The sequence below is a fragment of the Oncorhynchus clarkii genome, chromosome 5 (genome assembly GCF_045791955.1).
Source record: "Oncorhynchus clarkii lewisi isolate Uvic-CL-2024 chromosome 5, UVic_Ocla_1.0, whole genome shotgun sequence".
Classification (NCBI taxonomy): Eukaryota; Metazoa; Chordata; class Actinopteri; order Salmoniformes; family Salmonidae; genus Oncorhynchus; species Oncorhynchus clarkii.
In genome coordinates this window covers 72,669,695-72,696,779 of record NC_092151.1, presented here as the reverse complement: position 1 = coordinate 72,696,779, position 27,085 = coordinate 72,669,695, and the positions used below count along the sequence as shown (strand labels likewise).

The 27,085-nt window shown below is 46.3% G+C and overlaps 1 protein-coding gene across 1 annotated transcript in view; it reads left to right on the top strand.

The window, feature by feature from the left end:
- Positions 1–27,085, top strand: part of LOC139409358 (protein furry homolog-like) — a 71,617-nt gene that overhangs the window by 14,843 nt on the left and 29,689 nt on the right. Inside the window, exons 2-45 of the mRNA XM_071154396.1 lie at positions 4,939–5,141; positions 5,989–6,042; positions 7,212–7,351; positions 7,444–7,540; positions 7,923–8,002; positions 8,488–8,568; positions 8,687–8,855; positions 9,481–9,573; positions 9,862–9,960; positions 10,156–10,257; positions 11,776–11,820; positions 15,691–15,794; positions 16,041–16,149; positions 16,267–16,353; positions 16,485–16,656; positions 16,887–17,019; positions 17,100–17,207; positions 17,367–17,589; positions 17,772–17,951; positions 18,067–18,153; positions 18,225–18,493; positions 18,854–19,061; positions 19,232–19,356; positions 19,533–19,590; positions 19,702–19,793; positions 19,931–20,103; positions 20,214–20,374; positions 20,470–20,580; positions 20,826–20,980; positions 21,089–21,188; positions 21,295–21,463; positions 21,660–21,925; positions 22,669–22,809; positions 22,912–23,083; positions 23,307–23,394; positions 23,466–23,578; positions 23,677–23,827; positions 23,917–24,020; positions 24,181–24,363; positions 24,607–24,808; positions 25,136–25,257; positions 25,463–25,650; positions 25,912–26,006; positions 26,169–26,785. Coding sequence (XP_071010497.1) covers positions 4,939–5,141; positions 5,989–6,042; positions 7,212–7,351; positions 7,444–7,540; positions 7,923–8,002; positions 8,488–8,568; positions 8,687–8,855; positions 9,481–9,573; positions 9,862–9,960; positions 10,156–10,257; positions 11,776–11,820; positions 15,691–15,794; positions 16,041–16,149; positions 16,267–16,353; positions 16,485–16,656; positions 16,887–17,019; positions 17,100–17,207; positions 17,367–17,589; positions 17,772–17,951; positions 18,067–18,153; positions 18,225–18,493; positions 18,854–19,061; positions 19,232–19,356; positions 19,533–19,590; positions 19,702–19,793; positions 19,931–20,103; positions 20,214–20,374; positions 20,470–20,580; positions 20,826–20,980; positions 21,089–21,188; positions 21,295–21,463; positions 21,660–21,925; positions 22,669–22,809; positions 22,912–23,083; positions 23,307–23,394; positions 23,466–23,578; positions 23,677–23,827; positions 23,917–24,020; positions 24,181–24,363; positions 24,607–24,808; positions 25,136–25,257; positions 25,463–25,650; positions 25,912–26,006; positions 26,169–26,785 — 6,429 coding nt within the window. The remainder of the gene's footprint in view (positions 1–4,938; positions 5,142–5,988; positions 6,043–7,211; positions 7,352–7,443; positions 7,541–7,922; positions 8,003–8,487; positions 8,569–8,686; positions 8,856–9,480; positions 9,574–9,861; positions 9,961–10,155; positions 10,258–11,775; positions 11,821–15,690; positions 15,795–16,040; positions 16,150–16,266; positions 16,354–16,484; positions 16,657–16,886; positions 17,020–17,099; positions 17,208–17,366; positions 17,590–17,771; positions 17,952–18,066; positions 18,154–18,224; positions 18,494–18,853; positions 19,062–19,231; positions 19,357–19,532; positions 19,591–19,701; positions 19,794–19,930; positions 20,104–20,213; positions 20,375–20,469; positions 20,581–20,825; positions 20,981–21,088; positions 21,189–21,294; positions 21,464–21,659; positions 21,926–22,668; positions 22,810–22,911; positions 23,084–23,306; positions 23,395–23,465; positions 23,579–23,676; positions 23,828–23,916; positions 24,021–24,180; positions 24,364–24,606; positions 24,809–25,135; positions 25,258–25,462; positions 25,651–25,911; positions 26,007–26,168; positions 26,786–27,085) is intronic.

Sequence of the window (27,085 nt, the reverse complement as noted above, 5' to 3'; positions counted from 1 at the left end):
CAACTTTCATATGAGACTTCAATATTCCAAGGTAAGAGGTTTTAGGTTGTAGTTAATATAGTATTTCTAGGACTATTTCTCTCTACCATTTGTATTTCATATACCTTTGACTATTGGATGTTCTTATAGGCACTTTAGTATTGCCAGTGTAACAGTATAGCTTCCGTCCCTCTCCTCGCTCCAACCTGGTCTCGAACCAGGAACACAATGACAACAGCCTCCCTCGAAGCAGCGTTACCCATGCAGAGCAAGGGGAACAACCACTCCAAGTCTCAGAGCGAGTGACGGTTGAAACGCTATTAGCGTACACCCCGCTAACTACCTAGCCATTTCACATCGGTTACACCAGCCTAATCTCGGGAGTTGATAGGCTTGAAGTCATAAACAGCGCAATGCTTGAAGCATTGCGAAGAGCTGCTGGCAAAACGCACAAAAGTGCTGTTTGAAAGAATGCTTACGAGCCTGCTGCTGCCTACCATCGCTCAGTCAGACTGCTCTATCAAATCATAGACTTAATTATAGCATAATACCACACAGAAATATGAGCCTTTGGTCATTAATATGGTAAAATCTGGAAACTATCATTTTGAAAACAAAATGTTTATTTCAGTGAAATACGGAACCGTTCCGTATTTCATCTAACGGGTGGCATCCATCAGTCTAAATATTCCTGTACCATTGTACAACCTTCACTGTTATATCATAATTACGTAAAATTCTGGCAACTTAGTTCACAATGAGCCAGGCTGCCCAAACTGTTGCATATACCCTGACTCTGTGTCACTTCTCTTGCGTTCATTGCATGCAATTTCACCTAGTTAATATTGCCTGCTAACCTGGATTTCTTTTAGCTAAATATGCAGGTTTAAAAATATATACTTCTGTGTATTGATTTTAAGAAAGGCATTGGTGTTTATGGTTAGGTACAGTCGTCCAACGATTGTGCTTTTTTTCGCAAATGTGCTTTTGTTCAATCATCCCCCAGCGTTGCATCGATTATATGCAACGCAGGACACGCTAGATAAACTAGTAATATCATCAACCATGTATAGTTAACTAGTGATTATGATTGATTGATTGTCTTTTATAAGATAAGTTTAATGCTAGCTAGCAACTTACCTTGGCTTCTACTGCATTCGCCTAACAGGCAGGCTCCTCGTGGCGTGCAATGAGAGGCAGGTGGTTAGAGCGTTGGAGTAGTTAACTGTAACGTTGCAAGATTAAATCCCGGAGGTGACAAGGTAAAAATCTGTCGTTTTGCCCCTGAACAAGGCAGTTAACCCACTAGGCCGTCATTGAAAATAAGAATATGTTCTTAACTGACTTGCCTAGTCAAATAAAGGTGTAAAAAAAAATGTTTTTAAATCGGTGTCCAAAAATACCGATTTCCGATTATGAAAACTTGAAATCGGCCTTAATTAATCAGCCATTCCGATTGAATCGGTCGACCTCTAGTTTTAACTATATATCACTTCCCTCATTCTGCTGTGGTGTGATCACCTGACCTTAATATTCATCTTTACATAACTGTGAGTCTGAGATGATATTATTGCTCTTAGTCTGTTCAGTGGGTTTTAGGGGTGTAGTCCAGTGAGGCCTATGCTACATCACTTTTATCCAACTCAGAATTTTCAAGATGCCCTCATGGCTTGCAGTTAGTTTGGCGATTGCTAATGAAATCAAGCTACGACGAGGCTAAAGGCTAGGCATGTGTTCATTTTTTTCACTGTGCACCAACTGACATACTAGCATAGCTCCTCTCTGAGATTGATTTTCTATCTGCTTGGATTATAGCTGACCCCTGACCTCGTGTCATGTGAGGGTTGGTCTCTGACTAGGGCTGTGACGGTCTCCGTTTATAACTGTTTGAATAGCCAAAGTGTATCTGACCTAGGGCTGACCACGTTTAGTTGACAGGTTGGTTGTTCGGTCGATAGGTTCTTGGTCGGCCAAGATTTTTTTTTAGTCGAGCAGTGGCAAATATATGTACAAAGAAATGATGGCACACAAGACACATGTCTGATTCACATCTGTCTAATTGGACTAGTCCATTGCTGAGACCGCAGGGATGGCACACCAGTAGTACATTTACCATTTATTCCCATCATTATAATCTAAAAGGCTTGTTTGGTTACGGTAATTTCTGTTAATGCATTCAATATATTATTATTACCCTCTTACTGTTGTCATTGTTGGATTGGACACGTTGTTTGCAGAGCGCACAACCTAGGCTACACTTGTGAGGAAAACGTTTTGTTTTATTTCATTCCATTTAGGAGACGTTTGTTTTGGAGCGCTCCTGTCAATCTTGATTAGGCATATACAGTGGGGAGAACAAGTATTTGATACACTGCCGATTTTGCAGGTTTTCCAACTTACAAAGCATGCAGAGGTCTGTAATTTGTATCATAGGTACACTTCAACTGTGAGAGAGAGAATCCAAAAATCCAGAAAATCACATTGTATGATTTTTAAGTAATTAATTAGCATTTTATTGCATGACATAAGTATTTGATACATCAGAAAAGCAGAACTTAATATTTGGTACAGAAACCAAGTTGTAGTTCTTGACCAGGTTTGCACACACTGCAGCAGGGATTTTGGCCCACTCCTCCATACAGACCTTCTCCAGATCCTTCAGGTTTCGGGGCTGTTGCTGGGCAATACGGACTTTCAGCTCCCTCCAAAGATTTTCTATTGGGTTCAGGTCTGGAGACTGGCTAGGCCTAATTGTCTTAACTCACCATCACTGTAGAGCTTCTCAAATGTTTTCTTCGCCTCAAACTGTAAGTAAACAAAGTCTGTTTTCACATCCACTGATAGGCTACATTGACAAACTATTGTCAATTTGAAAAACCTTTCCAGCTTTCTCCCTTTCAATTTTCCACTCAGCATGAAAGGGGGAGAAATGTCATGCTCTGATCCGGTGGAAACGTCATAAAATAGGCCTGCCTGATTACTTCTTATCCCTTGTGCAAAACAGCATACAGCTAGCTGTCTGTCTGTCTGTCTGCAGCTCAATGGTGAGGGGAAACTCTTGAATACCCAGAATATGTTATACAATGTTGCAAGTTTGCTCAGAGGAGCTTCAGGCTGGACCAAGTTGATACAATAGTTGATACAATCTTTCAAGTTCCTTGCAGACAGGCCATGCATAGCCAATGTGATTGACAGGATATTTATTTTCATCAGGATATTTCCTACTTGCAGGCTGCAATGTTTTTAATTGTTGGCTTTATGTAGGATATTTTTACATATTGGCAATTGCAATAAAAGTTTCATTTAGACATTGATTTTGAGACATTTTTTTTTAACTAAATAGGCTAGTAAATGAGAACTTGTTCTCAACAACTGCGACCTGGCCAAGATAAAGCAAAGCAGTTGCGACACAAACAACACATGGAGTTACACATGGAATAAACAAGCGTACAGTTAATAACACAATAGAAAAAAAAGAACGTCTATATACAGTGTGTGCAAATGGCGTGAGGAGGTAAGGCAATAAATAGGCCATAGTAGTGTGCAAAAGAGCAGAAAAGTAAATAAAAACAATATGGGGATGAGGAAAGTAGATTGGGTGGGCTAATTATAGATGGGCTATTTACAGCTGCAGCGATTGGTTAGCTGCTCAGATAGCTGATGTTTAAAGTTAGTGAAGGAAATATAAATCTCCAGCTTCAGTGATTTCTGCAACTCGTTCCAGCCATTGGCAGCAGAGAACTGGAAGGAAAGGCGACTCAAGGAGGTGGTGGCTTTGGGGATGACCAGTGAGATATACCTGCTGGAACGTGTGCTACCGGTCGTGACCAGTGATGTGAGTTAAGGCGGAGCTTTCCATAGCATAGACTTTTAGATGACCTGGAGCCAGTGGGTCTGGCAACGATTATGTAGCGAGGGCCAGCCTACTAGAGCATACAGGTTGCATTCGTGGGTGGTGTAAGGGGCTTTGGTGACAAAACGGATGGCACTGATAGGCTGCATCCAGTTAGCTGGGTAGAGTATTGGAAGCCATTTTGTAAATGACATCATCGAGGATCGGTAGGATAGTCCGTTTTACGAGGGTATGTTTGGCGGTGTGAATGAAGGAGGGTTTATTGTGAAATAGGAAGCCGATTCTTGATTTTATTTTGTATTGGAGATGTTTAATATGAGTCTGGAAGGAGAGTTTACAGTTTAGCCAGACACCCAGGTATTTGTAGTTGTCCACGTATTCTAGGCCAGAACCGTCCAGAGTAGTGATGCTAGTCGGGCGGGCAGATGCGGGCAGCGAACGGTTGAAAAGCATGCATTTGGTTTTTATTAGCGTTTAAGAGCAGTTAGAGGCCACGGAAGGTGTGTTGGAAGGTGTGTTGTATGGTGTTGAAGCTCGTTTGGAGGTTAGCTAACACGGTGTCCAAGGAAGGGCCAGATGTATACAGAATGGTGTCGTCTACATAGAGGTGGATCTGAGAATCACCTGATCATATCAATCATATGAAGACTTTATTATAAATTAAATGAAACTGTTCCAGAAAAATGTGCATCTGAAAATCATAACTGACACTCAGATCAGTAGAAATGGTTGAATAACTTGGCACTCCAGATGGAAAAGGTTGTCGACCCCTGGTGTAATCTATTACCGGTTAACTTCAGGAGCATAACAGCAGAAAATGTGAAGGCCAGCAGCAGCAGGAAGGTCGGGAACAGGTTTGTTTCTTCCGGTTAGGCTATATTGATCTCTGGCTCCCTCTTTTTAGTAATTTGTGTGTTCTTTTTTAATCGCTGATTTTATTTTGAAACATAGGGTGTGTCTATATATGGAAAAATAAATAAGTAAAAAAAATTGACCAGTCGATTGGTCGAAAGAACAGACTACTTTCTGGTCGACCAAGATAAAAAAACATTGTCGGGGACAGCCCTAATCTGACCTGTCTTCTCCCTCTCTCTCCCTCCCTGCAGCCTCAGCCCCTGTCAACAGCCTGAGTAGACGTCGCGCCCCCTCCGTGGCCCCCCTGACGTGGGAGAAGCGCAACGCCGCCGCCATGTCGAGCATCATCATCGACCCCGAGCTCAAGCCCGGGGAGTTTGTCATCAAGAGCCTGTTTGCTGAGTTTGCTGTGCTGGCTGAGAAGAAGATTGAGGTGGTGATGGCTGAACCGCTGGTGAGTTACTGTGATCCGAGAGGCAGGGGGGACACAAGTAAGACCAAATCAACCCCTAACCCTGAAATGACTGAAGTCATTGATTAGGTGTAAGCAATATTCTGACTAATATTACCATGTGCTATTACCTTTCATATCTACATGAAGTGCCTAGTTGTAGGGGCTAGCCTAGCGGTTGATTTGGAATGAAACACTATTAGCTCATTAGCCCTGTCCTGAATTCCTGGGTCCTGGTTGCAACATAGCATTACTTGGCTTGAAGGCCAAAGAGGTTACAGGTCAAATCTTTCCAGTGACTGCCTGTGTTAAGTCTGTAAAAAGACTTCTCCTTAAACTTAGAGGTGTGTGTGTGTGTGTGCGCACAGGCCTGTGTGGGTGTGATAAATGAGACGCATGCATTCCAGTGTGATTTCCCAGAATGGGGAGGATGTTATTTTCTTGGAATACTGAGCTTTTTTTTTACTCATATCAAGACTCCGTGGGAGGTACAATCCCTTGCCCTAGCTCGGGGCTGCTGGGAGGGTGTGTGTTTGGAAGGGGGAGTAAACATGTCATTAAACGCCACCCCTTCCCTCTGGACCACTCTCTCCCTCCATTCAGCTCTCCATTCATCTCTATTCATCTCCCCAAGTGCTCCCCTCTTCTGCTGCCACCTCCTCTGCCTCTCTCACCCCTTCGTTTCCTCTCCCTGGTTGGTGTTTGTCCAGTGGTCAGCTATCTCCTCTCCTGTTTCACCTGGCCCCACATCCACTGGTCTGCTGATATGAATGATCATGGGGTCCTATTATATTTTTCTATTGAGTTCTTACTTGACCGACGGCCCTGTTTCTGTCTTTCTTTCCCTCAGGAGAAACTCTTGTCCCGATCCCTCCAGAGAGGGGAAGACGCACAATTTGATCAGGTGAGTTCAAGTGTGTGTGTGTGCACATGCATTGTTATTATGGACCCTCTCCCTCACCTCCAGCCATAATTGTACCCCCCCACCTCCCATTCATACAATAGTTGAACTCCCCAGCTTCACCCAATCAATCCCCACTCAATGACCCATCCATCCATCCCTCATCTCTGACTGATGCCTGTGGAACTCTGAACAATGGAGCTGCTGCAGAGTGCTTTGTTCAGCACAGCACAACGCCAATGAGGATATGGTGAACTATAGATCCAGCTGCCTCCATTGTGACTGAGTGCGGTAGAACGAGCATACAGGGAGAGGGAGCAGAATCGCTGTGTCATCCTTAGCAGTGAATCAGCGTTGGGTACTGGAGTCTGTCCGCCTGGTGCCGGGAGGGCACAGAGAGCAGTTGCATAACTCTCCCTCCCAGCATCCATCATCCAGCACCCTCAGCACACCGCACTGTCCTTCAACACACACACACACACACCATTCATTGTGTAGAAGACTACTTACTTTACCCCACTGTAGATTGACTGACAGTAAAAACTATACGCTTGACATGCATAGATTGACTTTTTGTTTGCTCTGGTGCATGTAGTTGAAGTAGAAACATATTTATTGCTAGCATTATGGCAATATACCCCTACCATTTTTAGTCTGCAAAGGGGATGTTAATACATAATACATTCACAGTATGAGGTTGCAATTCTGATGATCAAAGTGCTGAGGTGTTTCTAACAGAGCCTGTTTGTTGGTCGGCCCACGTTCTGAGTGTATAGCACTGCAGAGCCCTGTGCTATGGTGGCTTTAGCGCTAGCCGCTCAATAGGATAGGACCTCACTGTGCTCGACATGTCATCAAACACTGCACTTACAATTCCAATCAATACATCCTGTTCTGTATTGTATGTCACCCAGTGAATCGCCCCCCCCCCGCTCCACGTCTTTCTCGATGTCCTTCCCTGCATCCTCTTCTCCTCATCTCCTTACAGTGGAGCCTTTTACATCAAATATAGAACCTCAGTATCTGTGTCATATTGGTGATTAAGATGTTTGTTTTGGTAAGGATTTCTTTGTATTGTTCATGTTTTTGACCTTTATGTACATTCTCATGATGTTTTACCTGTAAGCTGTAATAACTAGCTATTGTAATGTGTGTGTGTGTTCTTTTCACAGTTAATAAGCTCTATGAGCTCCGTAGCGGAACACTGTTTGCCCTCCCTGCTGCGCACACTGTTTGCCTGGTACCGGCGGCAGAGTGGCACTGAGGATGAGTCCTATGAGTACAGACCTCGCTCCAGCACCAAGTCCAAAGGGTACGATACTCCTCCTAATCTGCTCATCCCTCTCGCCTGTCCTCCCCTCACCTCCCACAATCTGTCATAACGCTCTCTCTCTCTCTCTCCAGGGATGAACAGCATCGGGATAAAGACTACCTATTGGAGCGGAGGGACTTAGCCATAGATTTCATATTCTGTTTAGTTTCAGTTGAAGTTTTAAAACAGGTGAGTCCTGTTTAACATTACTTCTGCCTGTTTGTCTGTGTCGTCTGTGTCTGGTCTGTGCCTGGTCTGCCTGGTCTGTGCCTGGTCTGTGCCTAGTCTGTTAGATGAGTCCCCTTCCTCCGTGTGGTAGACAGCATGCACTGTCACTGCAATGCCAGCATACCAAGGCATAGCGAGCTGTCATCCTGAACCTACAGCATCTAGACCGACCCCAGACTATCCAGATCCAAACCACTCTCTCTTAGAACAAACCTTCACAGATCTCAGGGCTTGGTTGTCCTTGCCTCCAACAGGGAGGATAATGAATGGTAGTAAAGGGAGAGAGACCGCATGAAGGAAGTATTGATGTACCTAATGTGATGTTTTCATGTTCACGTCACAGATTCCTCTTCACCCCGTGCCAGATACTTTAGTACATGAAGTTCTGAACCTGGCATTCAAGCACTTTAAACACAAAGAGGGGTGAGTGTAAACAAACACAAGACACACACACACACACCATTAATACACATACCATACTTTAGTCTAGCACACAATATTCCAGAGGGCTTTTGGCTCTGCAGTTGATTCACTCATTACTTTATGGGTGTTTGAGTAGACTGTTTTTTATGACCAATGTGTGTCTTTATGGTCTGTCCACATATTAATGTCACTTAAAGGAAACACAATCACCACTTGTCAGACAACTTGAGTAAACCTTCACTCAGCTGCTTCAACCCTACAGTATGCAGCTACATGCTGGTGGTTTTAGAGAGATGGATGTTTGATCGGCCATAACTTTTATCACACTGTTTGGGATGCTATTTCCTTTAATGGGTTTGTTTGTTCAGCTGCTCCTCAGCAGGTCTGATGTTTCATGGTCAGTGTCTTCATACCCCCTGTGTTAACAAATCATGAGAGCTGTTTCTCTGAGTGTGAGTGGACCATGGATGTGTTCTGATTGGCAGGTGCTCTGGCCCTAACACTGTCAATGTGCACATCATCGCAGACCTGTATGCTGAGGTCATCGGAGTGCTCACACAGTCAAAGTAAGTCATCTTAACACAGTCCAAATAACTCAACATGTCACTCCTTTTTACTCCTAAACTATATATTAAAAAGGAGCCCGCTTCTTATGGAAGACTTAGTCAAAATGTGTGTCTCCAGGTTCCAGGCGGTGCGTAAGAAGTTCATCACGGAGCTGAAGGAGCTGAGGCAGAAGGAGCAGAGCCCCTACGTGGTCCAGAGCATCATCAGCCTCATCATGGGCATGAAGTTCTTCAGGGTCAAGATGTACCCCGTGGAGGACTTTGAGGCCTCCTTCCAGTTCATGCAGGTCAGTTATCCTGGGTGGAGCACACCTTGGCAAACCGTACCAAAACAATAAGCATTTCTTATTGGACAATTTCAGGTAGGCCCTCCCTGTTTCAAAACCTAATTTTTAGTGAATTTAACCCTGATGTGTCCATGAACAGGCGTGTATCTAGTCTATTTGATGCCCAGACTGTACAGGACTGTATATCTGATTGTCTGAGTGGCTGCGTATAGGGATTTAATGGCTCTCTGCTGAACTACACCCAGGATGGATGTTTTACTGCAGCCGTTTTGTTTGAGCTCAGCAGCTCTCTGTAGCAGAGCCTCATAAAGCCAGATGAGTAACGATCAGATAGCAGATCACGGTGCCAAGAGCACTGAACGGAGCAAGGCCTTTTCGTTAAGCTCAATACGGCAGTAAAAAGCTACTCAATATGCTCCCCTCTTAACAAGCCCTGATTTCCCAGCATGCTGATGGAACATGTTGGGTAATCTGCTGTAGTTTATTTGTGCCACCACATTCCCTTTACGTCTGTTGGTTTCTGCCCATATGTGACAATCTATTGTTTTTCCATTTGTCTATTTGGTTTGTTTATGTATGTGTCACTGTTGTCATCCATGTTGGTATGCGTCTGTGTGTTCCTCAGGAGTGTGCCCAGTATTTCCTGGAGGTGAAGGATAAGGACATAAAGCATGCCTTGGCTGGCCTGTTTGTTGAGATCCTCATCCCTGTTGCTGCTGTGAGTACCACCCAGACGACAACATAAAACATGGGAAAAACCCCACATTGGTTATAGCTAGACAAGTTAATAGTAGGATAAAGCCTTTCTGTATAAGAGATTCCTTTGTGTTAGCTACCATAAAAAGCACCTTCGATTGGCTAATGTCATTGGATGCGTCTGAAATGGCACCTAATTCCCTATATATGGGCCCTGGTGAAAAGTAGTGCACTATTTAGGGAATAGGGTACCATTTCAGTCGCACGTATTGATTGTGCTCAGTGGTGACAGCTTCCTTCCTCCCTGCAGGCGGTGAAGAATGAAGTCAATGTGCCGTGCCTGAAGAACTTTGTGGAGATGCTCTACCAGACAACCTTTGACCTTAGCTCCAGAAAGAAGCACTCTTTGGTAACGTCTCTTTTCTCACACTATTATCTGGACCTTCCCTCCACTTCTCTCTGCTATGTCTCGTTTCCCTCCTTTTATGACATCAACTTGTTAACTCTTAATCTCCTCACACCATCTCCCTCTTTCCCACTTCTCTCTCTTTCTCGTCTCGTTTCCTTCCCCTCTTCTATGGTTGACGTGTGTTCTCTCTTTCAGGCTCTGTATCCTCTGGTGACGTGCCTGCTGTGTGTCAGTCAGAAGCTGTTCTTCCTCAATAACTGGCACATCTTCCTCACAAACTGCCTCTCTCACCTGAAGGTACACAGCACAATCACCTAAACCAGTTACCTAGTATACTGGCCTATGAAGGAAAATGCAGACTTCCATGCCAATTTCACATTTAATAGGACACTTAGTTTTATATTTTAAAGACAGTGGATTCCCTAATGTTTAAAAGTGGGCCATGTAATTGAGTATAGTTTTCTAAAGACTCTATTATGAAAATAGATTATCTACTAGATGATCTTAGGCATTAGTAAGTGCTAAAGTGCTATGAGCCTCCTTTAAAAAAATATTCATGTTTGATGTTTATTGCATACCAAGTTCTATCATTTATCACTGTCACTATGACTGAAACCTTACTGCTCTAGCATAATGTTCTTTACCAGGTACGTTGTTAATTGTCATAGTGTGATGTTAGATATCCCCTGCACACCACAACTCCATGATGTGTTTTTGGTTTAAAGGGTGTGCCTTAACGATCATATCTTCCTCCTCCCCTGTCCGACAACCCCCCGCAAACCAATCACAAACCGATCAATCGTGCTCCTCTCCTGTACCATCCTCAAGCTAGTTCTGCCGAGATGCTCTGTGTTGTGTGACTGTCTCCTCGCTCCTCAACTCTGAATTGATTCCATGGTGGACGTGCTATAATTCCCTTTGCTCTGTGGTGGTGATTCTATGGTGACTCTTTTGTTGAACTGACTCTATAATCACAGTCCTGTGGTGATCCATTTGCTTTTGATTCCCTGTGAGAGATTAGATTCCCTTTGATTCCATAGTTTTTAATTAACCCCCTAAGCCTATTTGGTGCTAATGTAAGCTCCCTTGTTTTTGTGGTGGAACCATGATTCTGGTGGAGATTTGTTTGAGTGTGTGATTTAGCTCTTATTGTCCACTGGGCCATTTTAACCTGTCCTTGTTTTGATGATCAGTTCAAATGCTAATTCAAATCCATTCAGTTGTGTGCCTTAAGGAGATCAAAACTCAATGGGTTAAAGTGATACCTTTGGTACAGTGTATCAGACTAGTGATGGGATGGGTGGACCTGCTCAGATTTCTGAGCCTAGTAGATTGTGTGTGTTATAGTCGTAACATACATATTTTTTCCTAGCTGGTCTCCTTTCACTGTCCCTGTCCTCGCACGATCTACTTACTTTTTACTCGCTTCACCTTGGCCTGCTTTGTGTGTTTTCTCCCTTCCCTGTCAATTTCACTTGCCTTCTATTGCACATCTTTCGTTTCTTCACTTTCAGAAAGTATGAAATATTAGAAAATAAAGGTACATGTTGAAATGTAAACAATTTCATTTGGGCTATATTAGTCTTTATAGAACATAGATGAATTTTTTTTTATGTGTCAATGTTACTTTTGCATTTCATACTTTGCATCTTACTTCTGTGTCTAATATGAGACTGATTCAAGTGGATCGAAGTCAGTTAGGAGTGAGGTAGTTTTTTGTTGTCGCTCTGTTCTCTTTTTAACCTGCATGTCTACCTCCCCACATCCTCACACTCAGTGTCTCCTGTCGTTCTCTCACGTTTTCACTCGCTCCAGATGCCGTCTAACAACAGCATCCGAAAGCAGATTGAGACACTGCAGGTGAGTTTGTCTGGTGTCTGTATGGTGGCATGACACCATCCAACAGGTCATCTGACCTCGTCCTGGAGGACAGAGGGGATGCAGCTACTAAGCCAGGGGCAACGAGGCTCTGGAGTCTGATAGTCCTCTTAAAGTGGAGCTCATTGAGTGAAGATTACAGAGAAAGTAGTGGTTGGACACTTGGCTATTAGCCACACATTTCTTTGAGATGCAATGTTGGCTTGTGCTTTGCTGCTTTGTCTTTACTAGTGGTTTATGGCTTTGCTGTTTTGTGTGTGTTGTAGTAGTGGTTAGCGCATCGAGCTGGTGCATCAAGCGCACACACATTCTCAGATACTTACTCCTTGAGGGGTTTGAAGCCAGTTACCTGGAATGGGTTGTTGGTAGATCTGAGGACTCATTCCAAATGGATTTTGTAGTTTATTTTTGGAGATCCGTAGAGTACTGCAGCATTTTGTGTGCTCTAATAGTCCTGAGTTACACCCAATTCTCTTATCATTGGTGTTGACATGCTGCTGTGTGTGGCACCCTCGCAGCTCCATGGCCCACTGATGGGTGGAAAGGTTATTGCAGTACCCTTGAAAGAATCCTTTGTATGGCTGTCAGCTGTGTTGATATTGGAGAGAATGTTGTGTGCATGGATTTGATGGGCAGCACTGTGTAATGGCACCTTTAGTCACAGATTTTTGGGAATGCTCAGCTGTACAAACATTCCCCAGAGGTTGGAACATCCCGAACTACAGCTAGCATAACATACATCACAAACTACAGCTCGCGTAACATACATCACAAACCACACCTACAGTTGAAGTGGAAGTTTACATACACCTTAACCAAATACATTTAAACTCAGTTTTTCACAATTCCTGACATTTAATCCTAGTAAAAATTCCCTGTTTTAAGTCAGTTAGGATCACCATTTTGATAGAATTACTTATTTCAGCTTTTATTTCTTTCATCACATTCCCAGTGGGTCAGACGTTTACATACACTCAATTAGTATTTGGTAGCATTGCCTTTAAATTGTTTAACTTGGGTCAAACACTAAGTTGGGTGAATTTTGGCCCATTCCTCCTGACTGAGCTGGTGTAACAGGTTTGTTGGCCTCAGTCAGGTTTGTAGGCCTCCTTGCTCGCACATGCTTTTTCAGTTCTGCCAACAAATTGTCTATAGGATTGAGGTGAGGGCTTTGTGATGGCCACTCCAATACCTTGACTTTGTCGTCCTAAAGCCATTTTGCCACAACTTTGGAAGTATGCTTGGGGTCGTTGTCCATTTGGAAGACCCATTTGACCAAGCTTTAACTTCCTGACGGATGTCTTGAGATGTTGCTTCAATATATCCACATAATTTTCCTACCTCATGATGCCATCTATTTTGTGAAGTGCACCAGTCCCTTCTGCAGCAAAGCACCCCCACAACATGATGCTGCCACCCCTGTGCTTCACAGTTGGGATGGTGTCCTTTGGCTTGCAAGACTCCCCTTTTTCCTCCAAACATAACAATGCTCATTATGGCCAAACAGTTCTATTTTTGTTTCATCGGACCAGAGGACATTTCTCCAAAAAGTACGATCTTTGTCCCCATGTGCAGTTGCAAACCACAGTCTGGCTTTTTTATGGCGGTTTTGGAGCAGTGGCTTCTTCCTTGCTGAGCGTCCTTTCAGGTTATGTCGATATAGGACTCATTTTACTGTGGATGTAGATACTTTTGTACCTGTTTCCTCCAGCATATTCACAAGGTCCTTTGCTGCTGTTCTGGGATTGATTTGCACTTTTCGCACCACAGTACGTTCATTTCTAGGAGACAGAATACATCTTCTTCCTGAGCGGTATGATGGCTGCGTGGTCCCATGGTGTTTATACTTGCGTACTATTGTTTGTACAGATGAACGTGGTACCTTCAGGCGTTTGGAAATTACTCCCAAGGATGAACCAGACTTGTGGAGTTCTACCATTTTTTTCCTGAGGTCTTGGCTGATTCTTTTGATTTTCCCATGATGTCAAGCAAAGAGGCACTGAGTTTGAAGGTAGGCCTTGAAATACATCCACAGGTACACCTCCAATTGACTCAAATGATGTCAATTAGCCTATCTGAAGCCATGGCATCATTTTCTGGAATTTTCCAAGCTGTTAAAAGGTAGTAAACTTAGTACATGTAAACTTCTGGAATTAAACACACTGGAATTGTGATACAGTGAAAGATAAGTGAAATAATCTGTCTAAACAATTGTTAGAAAAATAACTTGTGTCATGCACAATGTAGATGTCCTAACCGACTTGCCAAAACTATAGTTTGTTAACAAGAAATGTGTGGAGTAGTTTGAAAAACGAGTTTTAATGACTCCAACGTAAGTGTATGGAAACTTCCGACTTCAACTGTAGCATGACATGCATCACAAACTACAGCCAGCACAACATGCGTCACAAACTACAGCCAGCACAACATGCGTCACACACTACAGCCAGCACAACATGCGTCACACACTACAGCCAGCACAACATGCGTCACAAACTACAGCCAGCACAACATGCGTCACAAACTACAGCCAGCACAACATGCGTCACAAACTACAGCCAGCACAACATGCGTCACAAACTACAGCCAGCACAACATGCGTCACACACTACAGCCAGCACAACATGCGTCACAAACTACAGCCAGCACAACATGCGTCACAAACTACAGCCAGCACAACATGCGTCACACACTACAGCCAGCACAACATGCGTCACAAACTACAGCCAGCACAACATGCGTCACAAACTACAGCCAGCACAACATGCGTCACAAACTACAGCCAGCACAACATGCGTCACAAACTACAGCCAGCACAACATGCGTCACAAACTACAGCCAGCACAACATGCGTCACACACTACAGCCAGCACAACATGCGTCACACACTACAGCCAGCACAACATGCGTCACAAACTACAGCCAGCACAACTTGCGTCACAAACTACAGCCAGCACAACTTGCGTCACAAACTACAGCCAGCACAACATGCGTCACACACTACAGCCAGCACAACATGCGTCACACACTACAGCCAGCACAACATGCGTCACACACTACAGCCAGCACAACATGCGTCACACACTACAGCCAGCACAACATGCGTCACACACTACAGCCAGCACAACATGCGTCACACACTACAGCCAGCACAACATGCGTCACAAACTACAGCCAGCACAACATGCGTCACAAACTACAGCCAGCACAACATGCGTCACAAACTACAGCCAGCACAACATGCGTCACAAACTACAGCCAGCACAACATGCGTCACAAACTACAGCCAGCACAACATGCGTCACAAACTACAGCCAGCACAACATGCGTCACAAACTACAGCCAGCACAACATGCGTCACAAACTACAGCCAGCACAACATGCGTCACAAACTACAGCCAGCACAACATGCGTCACAAACTACAGCCAGCACAACATGCGTCACAAACTACAGCCAGCACAACATGCGTCACAAACTACAGCCAGCACAACTTGCGTCACAAACTACAGCTAGCACAACATGCTGTACATTTATACATAGGCAGTCACTCTGGAATAAATGTATTTTTTGACAAGCTTAAGATATTTCAACACTCATACATCAGTAGTTTAGTTTCGACCTGAAGCAGACTCATCAAATCACAGCTGTGAGTCATTTATCATCACTGGGGCATCTCAAACATCTCTATAAATGAAACGGGCCGTATAAATTGCTTAATTCCGTACAGTAGGTCTAAGTGAATGGTTTGTGTGTCAGATCCCTGCTTATGTGGCATGCCCCACACCAGACTTGAATCTGTCACAGTGAGAAGACAGGTGGGTGAAGAAAGTGTTCTGTCTCTGGCCCTTTAGAACAAAGATCCCAAAATGTCCCGTGTGGCACTGGAGTCACTCTACAGACTGCTGTGGGTCTACATCATCAGGATCAAGTGTGAGAGCAACACCGTCACCCAGAGGTCAGTACCAGCCCGGACAGAACAGGCTGTGGGCCCACTCCACACCATCTCTGCATGAACTGACACTGTGAAATGAAAGTCATCCAGACAGCACCTAAATCACTATATAGAACAAAGCAAGTGCCCACATCACTCCTTTAGCAGAACCAGAACTAGAATCCAATCTACACTCAGAACTGGTCTAGTCTACAGTCTCCTTGTTGAACATCCCAGTTTAAACCTTGAATCTTCTCCTGTTTCCTGCAGCCGGCTGCTTAGCATCGTTTCAGCGCTTTTCCCCAAAGGCTCCCGTAGCGTGGTGCCCCGCGACACGCCCCTCAATATCTTCGTCAAGATCATCCAGTTTATAGCTCAGGTATGTCTGAGGCCATGCTGGAGTATTGATTCCCGTATAATTCCTCTAAACAGCAGGTAGTGGCTTGTGTCTTATCTATGATTAGTGATTATTGGTTTGTTGTGGCTGATTTCACAGGAAAGGCTGGATTTTGCTATGAAGGAGATCATTTATGACCTCCTGTGTGTGGGCAAATCTCACAAGACATTCACCATCAATCCAGAAGTAAGAGATAGCCGAGAGACATTAATGATCAAATCATACTCTCACTGTGATCGCACTCTTCATTCTCTGACCGTCCCTTCCTGCCTCTATCTCTCACACTCCCTCTGTCACATGTTCTCTTGCTGTCTCAGAGGATGAATATTGGCCTGAGGGCCTTCCTGGTGATAGCTGACAGTCTGCAGCAGAAGGACGGGGAGCCGCCCATGCCCACCACAGGGGCCATCATGCCCTCAGGAAACACCCTGCGGATCAAGAAGATCTTCCTCGCCACCACCCTCACTGACGAGGAGGCCAAGGTCATCGGTAGGTCACCACCTCTGACCTCCTTTCCCGTCACAACGGGCCATATCACTCCGATATGACTAGCTTTGTTGCTAACTCCGGCAATTTTACATTGATGTTGAAACTGAAATGTTGATTGTGCGCTCTCCCTGTCAAATTCATTTCTCAAATAAATAAATAGGCTTATGGCAGTGGGTCATTTTAGGGTCAAATGTGTAGTGTGAGAGTAATATGTGTGTGTGTGTGTGTAGGCATGTCACTGTACTACCCAGCAGTGAGGAAGGCCCTGGACAACATGCTGCGTCACCTGGACAAGGAGGTGGGGCGCTCCATGAGCATGACCAACGTCCAGATGTCCAATAAGGAGCCTGAGGATATGATCACGCAAGTGCCTCTCTGACTTAACATATGTGACCCGTAACATGAGTGTCCTTTACACATTTGTTAACTGTGTTGTGTTCCAGGGGGGAAAGAAAGCCGAAGATTGATCTGTTCCGTACGTGTGTGGCGGCCATCCCCAGACTGATCCCAGATGGCATGAGCAGACAGGACCTGATAGAGCTGCTGGCCAAGTAAGGACCCCACTCCTTCACATGCACCACCTCTGTCTGGGACTAATTGATGAACAAAGCAATGGGGCTTATATTTTCAGCATCACTAGGAAGGACTTCAAAAGCTGTGTCTTTAAAAAGCTTTGTGATTGTTTGACCCCTGTGTCCTCTCCTCCTCAGGCTGACCATCCACATGGATGAGGAGCTGCGTGGCCTGGCCTTCACCACCCTGCAGGCCCTGATGCTGGACTTCCCAGAGTGGAGGGAGGATGTGCTCTCTGGCTTTGTCTACTTCATTGTGCGTGAGGTCACTGACATTCACCCCACGCTGCTGGACAACGCCATCAAGATGCTGTTGCAGCTCATCAGCCAGTGGAGGCAGGCAGTCCAGACCAGCAACAAGGTGGGTGGAGAGTGGATAGCTATGGCATCTCTTTTTGTCCTGCTATATTTTGGTCTGCTCTGTGTGTTTTTAACTCTGTACAAGGAAAGGGTCTGGAACTCCTTGCTCTGTACTGTAGTAGTAGGGTTATTGTGTATTTTGACTTGGGTTTGTGTAAGAAAGTAACTCTGTGTGTGCTCCAGCAGGGCCCTGGCAGCGGGCCATCTCTGCCCCTGGAACGCTCTCCTCTGTGGGGGGTGCTGCATGTGGTGGAGGGCCTGGCACTGGTGGTGCTGTGCAGTTGTCGCCCTGCCACCCGGAGGCTTGCTGTTAACGTCCTCAAAGAGGTCCGAGCCCTGCACACCGCTCTGGGCATCGCCAAGGTAACTACCAACTCGCTGATAGACGGTGATCTAAAAGTGACAAAAATAATGAGATGCAGTGTTTCTCAAGTAAGGTGCAAGAGACACATTGATGGTTACTGTCTGTTGTTCTCAGGGAGATGAGGAGTTGGCCATAGATGTGATGGACAGACAAAGTGCCTCTGTGCTGGAGAGCTTCATCCATCTCACAGGAGCTGACCAGGTAAGAATGGCAAAGCTGTTGTTTAATACAGCACAAACACACACACCCTGACCCTCCCCTCTCCCCTGCAGACCAACCTGCTATACTGCCCCAGTGGTATCGACCTGCAGACGCTGGCAGAATGGAGCTCGTCTCCCATCAGCCACCAATTTGACGTGGTCAGCCCGTCGCACATCTGGGTGTTTGCCCACGTTACACAGGGCCAGGACCCCTGGGTCATCAGCCTGTCCAGCTACCTGCGCCAGGAGCACCTGCCCAAGCACTGCCCTACCGCACTCAACTACGCCTGGATGTTCGCCTACACTCGCCTGCAGCTGCTCTCTCCACAAGTGGATATCAAGTATGTCTCTAGGCCTTTCTCTCTCTCTCTCGTGTGTGTGTGTGTGTGCGCGTTACATTTGAGGTTGTTAAAAGGCACTTAGAATGGATGTGGTTGCAGTCTGCTCATTAGAGTGCTGGATGATGTCACCGGTTGGTCTATGGTGATGGTACGGTGAACATCATCACTGGAGACTCGGCGTGTGATTGTGGGTAACATCATCCTAATAGATCTAGCTCTCAGCTGTTTATGGATATGAGCCCCGTGAAGACGACAGTTGCTGCCGGCCTTTTATAATGTGTGTATGTGGCACACATGGATATTATTTCAGTAACTTTCTAATACCACCTGCCTGTTATTGTTTGACCTGTGCCCCTGCAGCAGCCCTATAAATGCTAAGAAGCTGAACAGCCTGAGCAGCAGTGGTGACTCGTACGTGGGGCTGTGGAGGAACTACCTGATCCTCTGTTGTAGCTCCGCCACTTCCTCCCCCAACTCCTCCTCTTCCTCTACCTCTGGCTCCATCCGCTGCTCCCCGCCTGAGACGCTGGCGTCCACGCCAGACAGCGGCTACAGCTACGACTCAAAGGTCAGAGGGCATGACCCCGCAGTGATCAACTATCCCCCCCAAAATGTATACGTTTTGCAAGGTTTTACGTGGGTGCTGTCAATGATAATCCTATGCCATGTTTATTTCCTTTAGTTCTAGATTAAAAAATTATTTGGTTTGTCATATCGATTTGTGGCCTTTGTATCCAGATTATTGGCACTCCGTCCCCCTCGTCCCTGTTCAAACACGTTGTCCCGATGATGCGCTCTGAGAGCATGGACATCACAGAGTCTCTTGTCCTGGGGCTTGGCAGGACCAACCCCTTGGCCTTCAGGTGAGGGAGCCGCCCTGTGTGTATGTGGCTGGTAGTCATATTTTTTGTTGTTTTGAGTTGCCTGGTTGAATTTGTAAATGTTTATATTGCCTAGTTTGGGGTTATTTGGTTATTACAGTATGTAATGGGTAAGTAAGTGTGTGTGGGCATGTAGTTTACCTTCTATTGTCTTTCAGAGAGTTGATAGAGGAACTGAACCCCATCATTAAGGAGGCTCTGGAGAGGAGACCTGAGGTGGGTGCAGCTCACTTACCCCTCGCATCTCAGTCATGTATCTAACATCAAAACACTGTACTACCTACAACACTCGCCCTGCTCAGTAGTAACTCTTCTCCTCTGTTGCAGAACATGAAGCGACGCAGGCGTCGTGACATCTTGAGGGTCCAGCTGGTCCGGATCTTTGAGCTGCTGGCTGATGCTGGTGTCATCAGTCAGACGTCAGTGGAAACCAGGCCAGATGTCCTAATAGAGATAGAACTACATATGGTTATAGAGTATAGTATCCTAGTAAAGAATCATGGACCTCCCATCTTTGAATTTACCAACCCCTATCGTGTACCCCATGTGTGTGCAGGGCGAGTGGAGGTCTGGACGGGGAGAGTCACTCTCTGAACTCAGTGCTGTTGGAGTATGTGGATCTGACGAGACAGCTGCTGGAGGCTGAGAATGACAAAGACTCAGACACACTGAAGGACATCCGCTGCCACTTTAGTGCTCTGGTGGCCAACATCATTCAGAACGTCCCAGGTACTACACACACACACATACTACAAATTGTAAAATTCTGTGTATGTGTGTGTTGTCAGTATTTGTTGGACATCTCTGTGTGTGTGTGTGTGTGTGTGTAATCCCACCAGTGCACCAGAGGAGGACCATCTTCCCTCAGCAGTCTCTAAGACACAGTCTGTTCATGTTGTTCAGCCACTGGGCCGGGCCCTTCAGCATCATGTTCACCCCACTGGACCGGTACAGTGACCGCAACATGCAGATCAACCGACACCAGTACTGTGCTCTCAAGGTACAACCAGCTGTTCACACACTCTAAACACTATACACACTTCTGAGTCCGAACGTGGTAAATGTTTGTCTACTGTGGGTGTGTTTACCTTGTAGGCCATGTCTGCAGTGTTGTGCTGTGGTCCAGTGGCTGATAACGTTGGCCTCTCCTCTGATGGTTATCTCTACAAGTGGCTGGACAACATCCTGGACTCTCAGGACAGGAAGGTAAGAGCCCTTCTACACTGCAGCCTCACTGCTGGGCTTAAACTATCCCTTTATTACCAGCTGCTGTCCTTCATCTGCACTGATTTGATCGTAAAACAGTGAGACTAAACTTTCACGGTTGAATTATTTAGTGGTGCCGATGAAAGAAAGGAAATGGCTCGACTCTTGAGGTGCCTCACTGAGTGCAGTGTATATTGAGGGCTTGTGCTGATGGTCCCTGATGGTGTCTTGGGCTCCCCCTGCAGGTGCACCAGTTGGGCTGTGAGGCGGTGATGCTGCTGTTGGAGCTGAACCCAGACCAGAGTAACTTGATGTTCTGGGCTGTGGACCGCTGCTACACTGGTTCACGGCGCGTGGCTGCCGGCTGCTTCAGGGCCATCGCCAACGTCTTTCACAACAGGCACGTCCAGATTAATTTCTCCGATTTTATAGTGCGTGTTTGTTTTTCTGTGTATTAACTGAAATGCTGTAATCCATAATGTGTTGATGTGATTGATATGGTCTACAGGGATTACCAGTTTGACACCGTGGTGCTGCTGAATCTCATCCTGTTTAAGGCAGCTGATTCATCCAGAGATATCTATGAGGTGGCCATGCAGCTGCTGCAGGTTGGTGTGACACATTCCTGGACACCATGTTTATTTACTGCTCTGTGTCAGCTGGTTTTAGTCCAGTATGTACTTAATGTGATTTTTCTCTGTGGTTATTCCCCAGATCTTGGAGCCCAAGCTCTTCCGTTACGCTCATAAACTGGAGATCCAGAGAACAGATGGGATCCTGAGCCCTCCCTCCCCGCTGCCACACCTCTACTCCGTCTCCTACTACCAACTGTCTGAGGAGCTGGCCAGGACATACCCAGAGCTCACCCTGCCCATCTTCTCAGGTCTGCTTTGTTACACATCACACACTGCCACATAGTCATCTGTCTCATTAGGCTAATCTTAAATGCCTTCCTGGTTCAAGTAGTCCTTAATAAGGGGAATGGTCTGTCATTTGAGATTCTGGTCTGTAGCCATATCTTTGGCATTTGGTACAGATGTGACTTATTGATGTGGTGACTGTGCTTTTTTCTACCCCAGAGGTGAGCCAGCGTATCCAGACAGCACACCCTGGTGGTCGCCAGGTGATGCTGCACTACCTCCTGCCCTGGATGAACAACGTGGAGCTGGTGGACTTCAAGCCGTCGCCACGGCGACATGAGGAGACCCCCATCTGTGAGGATGAGGAGGACGCCCACGAGCGTGATATGATGGTCAACAGCCGCCGTTGGCTCCGCGGGGAGGGCTGGGGCTCCCCGCACGCCACCACCATGGTGCTCAACAACCTCATGTTCATGACTGCCAAGGTACAACCGCAACCTACCACACACACTAAATGTACTCTGCTGCTGATAAATGGTTGAGTTTGAACTGTATTGCTCTTGTGTATGCAGTACGGGGATGAGTTTGAACTGTATTGCTCTTGTGTATGCAGTACGGGGATGAGTTTGAACTGTATTGCTCTTGTGTATGCAGTACGAGGATGAGTTTGAACTGTATTGCTCTTGTGTATGCAGTACGAGGATGAGTTTGAACTGTATTGCTCTTGTGTATGCAGTACGAGGATGAGTTTGAACTGTATTGCTCTTGTGTATGCAGTACGAGGATGAGTTTGAACTGTATTGCTCTTGTGTATGCAGTACGGGGATGAGTTTGAACTGTATTGCTTTTGTGTATGCAGTACGGGGATGAGTTTGAACTGTATTGCTCTTGTGTATGCAGTACGAGGATGAGTTTGAACTGTATTGCTCTTGTGTATGCAGTACGAGGATGAGTTTGAACTGTATTGCTCTTGTGTATGCAGTACGGGGATGAGTTTGAACTGTATTGCTCTTGTGTATGCAGTACGGGGATGAGTTTGAACTGTATTGCTCTTGTGTATGCAGTACGAGGATGAGTTTGAACTGTATTTCTCTTGTGTATGCAGTACGGGGATGAGTTTGAACTGTATTGCTCTTGTGTATGCAGTACAGGGATGAGTTTGAACTGTATTGCTCTTGTGTATGCAGTACGGGGATGAGTTTGAACTGTATTGCTCTTGTGTATGCAGTACGGGGATGAGTTTGCATGGTCAGAGATAGAGAACGTGTGGACCACCCTGGCAGACAGCTGGCCAAAGAACCTGAAGATCATCCTGCACTTCCTCATCAGCATGTCAGGGGTCAACAGTGAGCCCAGCTTCCTGCCCTATGTAAGTCCAGTTTACACACACTATCCTCTCTCCCTCACACACCTCGCATATCCAATAATTATTCAGTCATCTGAAATGTTTAAAATGTGTGTGTCCCCTCAGGTGAAACGGGTGGTGGTGTACCTGGGCAGGGATAAGACTATGCAGCTGCTGGAGGAGCTGATGTGTGAGCTGGACCTGACAGACCCAGTGAGCTCTGCTGTCACTCACATGGACAACCCTCCCTACTACCGCATTACCTCCAGCTACAAGATCCCCTCCGTCACCTCAGCAGGTATATATCACACTGTCCACTGTCTTCTGTACATGTACCTCTATTTTATAGCCTACTGTCCTGTGATACAAAACACAGATGCTTGATGTTTCTAGGGTACTTATTCCCCCATTTACTTCCTCATGGACTTGTGGATTGTATGTATGATGTCATAACATTGTTATGTTCCTCCTAAACCTTGTTGCCATAGTTCCTAGATGCCTTTCCCCATCTCTGTCCACAGGAACCACCTCCAGCAGTAACACCATGGTGCCAGGACCCGACGCTCACCATGACAGCAGCAAGAACAAAGACCCCAACATGGACGACAGGTATGAGATCACACACAGATACAGACCGACCCACCTGTGAGACTACAGCTGTCTCTCTCTGTTGTCTGCAGTTCCACCCATCTGGACATCTACAGTGGTCTGAACAGCAACCTGAACCGTCAGCACCACCGCCTGGAGTCTCGCTACAGCAGCAGCTCTGGAGGATCCTATGAGGAGGAGAAGGGTAAGAGACCCTCCACCCAGCCATACTACTCTACTTTCTGCTTTATACTTACACACATCCATGTTGCCACAGGTGTGATAATCCCCTGTTTTCTCCAGGTGACTCCATGCCGCTGTATGCTAACTGGCGTCTGAAGGTGATGGACCACAACCGTCCCGAGCCCCTCCCCTTTCCTCCGACAGGGGGATGCTGGTCCCCTCTGGTGGACTACCTGCCAGAGACCAACACCCCTGGAGTACCCATTCACAGGTAACTCCTACCCCCCTCCACTTGACCTCTGACCTGTCTGCATGACCTCTTCCCTGACCCAGCTGACTCTCTGGTGTGGTGTATCTCAGGTGTAACATAGCTGTCATCCTACTGACTGACCTCATAGTAGACCATGGGGTCAAAGTGGAGTGGAGCGCCTACCTTCACCTCCTGCTGCACTCCATCTTCATAGGTAACTAACCTCTCACCTCTATACAGCTGGCTGATTACAACTTGAGTGATGTATACTTGTCTTTAGACACTTCATTTGTAGGCAAAACAGACTCTTCATTTGCCAGTGTTAATGTTTATGAAATAGATTTTTCATATCAGTCCTTTGTTTTTCCTACCAGGGTTTGACCACCAGCACCCTGAGGTCTACGAGCACTGCAAACGCCTCCTGCTTCACCTGCTGGTCGTCCAGGGAACTAACGGCAGTGTTCAAACCTTGGCCTCTGTGCTGCTGCGCAACCGAGAGTTCAACGACCCCAAGGTGCTGACAGTGAAGTCACCGCCCCACGACTTCAACCTCACAGGTCAGTAGTGCTCTGCAACGATCTGAGTAGCTTAACTAAAGAACAGAAATCCCTTTGCCTTTATTCTGTATTGCCCAATAAGATCAGGAGGGGGCAGCAAAGATCCATGTCCTCATTTCCTCTCCTACCTTTACAGATCACTATGTGAAATCTCATAGACTTGTCTTTATTTCAAGTTCATAGCGATTCCTCAGCCATGAATCGCTGTTCTCATGTGCTTGTGTGTGTGTGTTACTCATGCAGGAATGTGTGACGTTGTGCCAGACTATCAGCCGTCTCCTATGACCGACTCAGGCCTGAGCTCCAGCTCCACTTCGTCCAGCATCAGCTTGGGTACAGGAGGAACCCCCCTGCCTCACCTCACCCCCACCCTAATTAACGAGGTGGACGTCATCGCCGAGCAGCATGAGAAGGTCAAGGCCCTCATCGAGTTTGTCACCTCCAGGTGAGTATCTGAGACTGCATGTACTTGGAAATTTATGTATTTTGTTTATACTGTATGTGGAAGTGTGTATCTGTGTCATAGCTGTATATATCAGTTATTTGTCTCATGTGATGTACCCTCATGACTAACTTCATCTAATCCATGTATCTGGTCTCACGCTTGCAGCCATGTCTGAAAGGATGGGGTATTTCTCAATTGCATGTGTTTGCGTGTGCCAATACAATTTATTTTTTACATTTTGGGATCAGAATATCAGGGTTGGATGTGTTGTATGATGATAGTTCTGACTTCCCTAGTTTCCTGTCCTGATTCTGTCTTGTCCTGCAGGAAGCGGGGGCCCCTGTGGAACCATGAGGACGTGTCGCCCAAGAACCCCAACATAAAGAGTGCTGACCAGCTGTGTGTGTTCCTCAGACATGTAGTGACAGTCTTCAAACAGTCCCAGTCAGGTCAGTGTGTTTTTAATGCTGTTCCTTATCTCCTTCTACTGTACGGTCTTTCAACAACTGACTGTCCTGTCCACATTTGTTAGCACTCCACAAAAATATATTTCTATTCACCGTTGTTGATTAGCATGAAATATCTCTATTCTTATGTGTCTGTAACACCTCTGCATTTTGATATTAAATATATATGTGTGTGTTTGTTAATCAGGTTTCCAGCTGGAGCAGTTGCTGAGTGAGGTAGCGCTGCAGACTGCTCTGTCGTGCTCGTCTCGTCACTATGCAGGGCGCTCCTTCCAGATCTTCAGGGCTCTCAAACAACCCCTCACAGCCGCCACGCTCTCTGATGTCCTCTCACGTCTTGTAGAGACAGTGGGCGACCCTGGAGAGGAGGCGCAGGTGAGCTACACCCCCACCTGTAACAAGACAACCACCTTTAAATATGTCCTTTGGGCTATCTGCTCTATTACTGTTATCAATTACTTATGATCTCAGATCAGAGTGTCGCAGTTTGAACAGGCGCTATGCTCCAGAGGGATCAGCCACTCTGACCTGGGATCAGTGTGGATCAGCAGCTCTGTTACCAAGCAGCAGCCACTGGGTACTGCAGTATCAGGGGTCCATCTGTCTGGGTGGTTGACCTCTGCTTCTCTGTCTCAGGGCTTTGTTATCGAGCTGTTGCTGACTCTGGAGTCAGGGATTGACACTCTCGCTGACACAGTAAAGAATTATGACCTCCTCACTGCCTTGGCAAAGTAAGCACTGACCAATTCAATATCTGATATATCCATGCCTGTCTTCGACGCTTTCTCTCAGTAAACACAATCGTGCATTCACACTTTCTCAACACACATCTTTGAGACTGTCTAAAACCCAGTACTAGTGAAATACTCAGATTGTAATTTCTTATCCTGCAGGGCTTCTGCCCACGAGCACCTGCTGGGGGCTAAGTTTGCAGCCAATAGGAAGAGCACGGGCCAGCTGAACCTGAGTAGTGGGGGTCTGTTCCACCACGGTCACTACCCTCACGGCCACGCCCGCAGCAACTCCCTCCGCGCCAGCCTCATGGGCGAACGCAAGGGCGACCGTCGCCGCAGCAACACCCTAGATATCGCTGATCGGCTGGGTGGCAGCCATGGCAACCTAGCCCGAACGCAGAGCTTGTCGTCATTGCGGGAGGGTGGAGGAGGGGGTCCTGGGGGGGAGGCCATCCCTCCTGTGGACCCCACCAACCTGATGGCCACGGTGTTCTGGATTGCAGCCTCCCTCCTGGAGTCGGACTATGAGTTTGAGTACCTGCTGGCCCTGCGGCTGCTCAACAAGCTACTGGGTCAGCTGCCCCTGGAGAACACAGACAGCAGGGAGAGGCTGGAAACAGTGCAGGCCAAGCTGAAATGGTACAGCTTCCCTGGTCTGCTGCAGCTCTTCCTCAAGGGCTTCACCTCAGCCTCCACCCAGGAGCTCACCATCCACCTGCTCAACAAGCTCATCAGCGTCTCCCGCCACACACTGGTCGACCCCTCCCAGGTGGCAGGTAAGCGACTCACCTTATTGCTTTTTATCTTAATTCCCAAAATGGCAGTCAGTCAGACGTCCTCGTCGTGTCCCATGTACGGATGTATACATATACGGATGTATACATACACGGATGTATGTATGTATGTATGTACAGTGCCGTGCGAAAGTATTCGGCCCCCTTGAACTTTGCGACCTTTTGCCACATTTCAGGCTTCAAACATAAAGATATAAAACTGTATTTTTTTGTGAAGAATCAACAACAAGTGGGACACAATCATGAAGGAACAACATTTATTGGATATTTCAAACTTTTTTA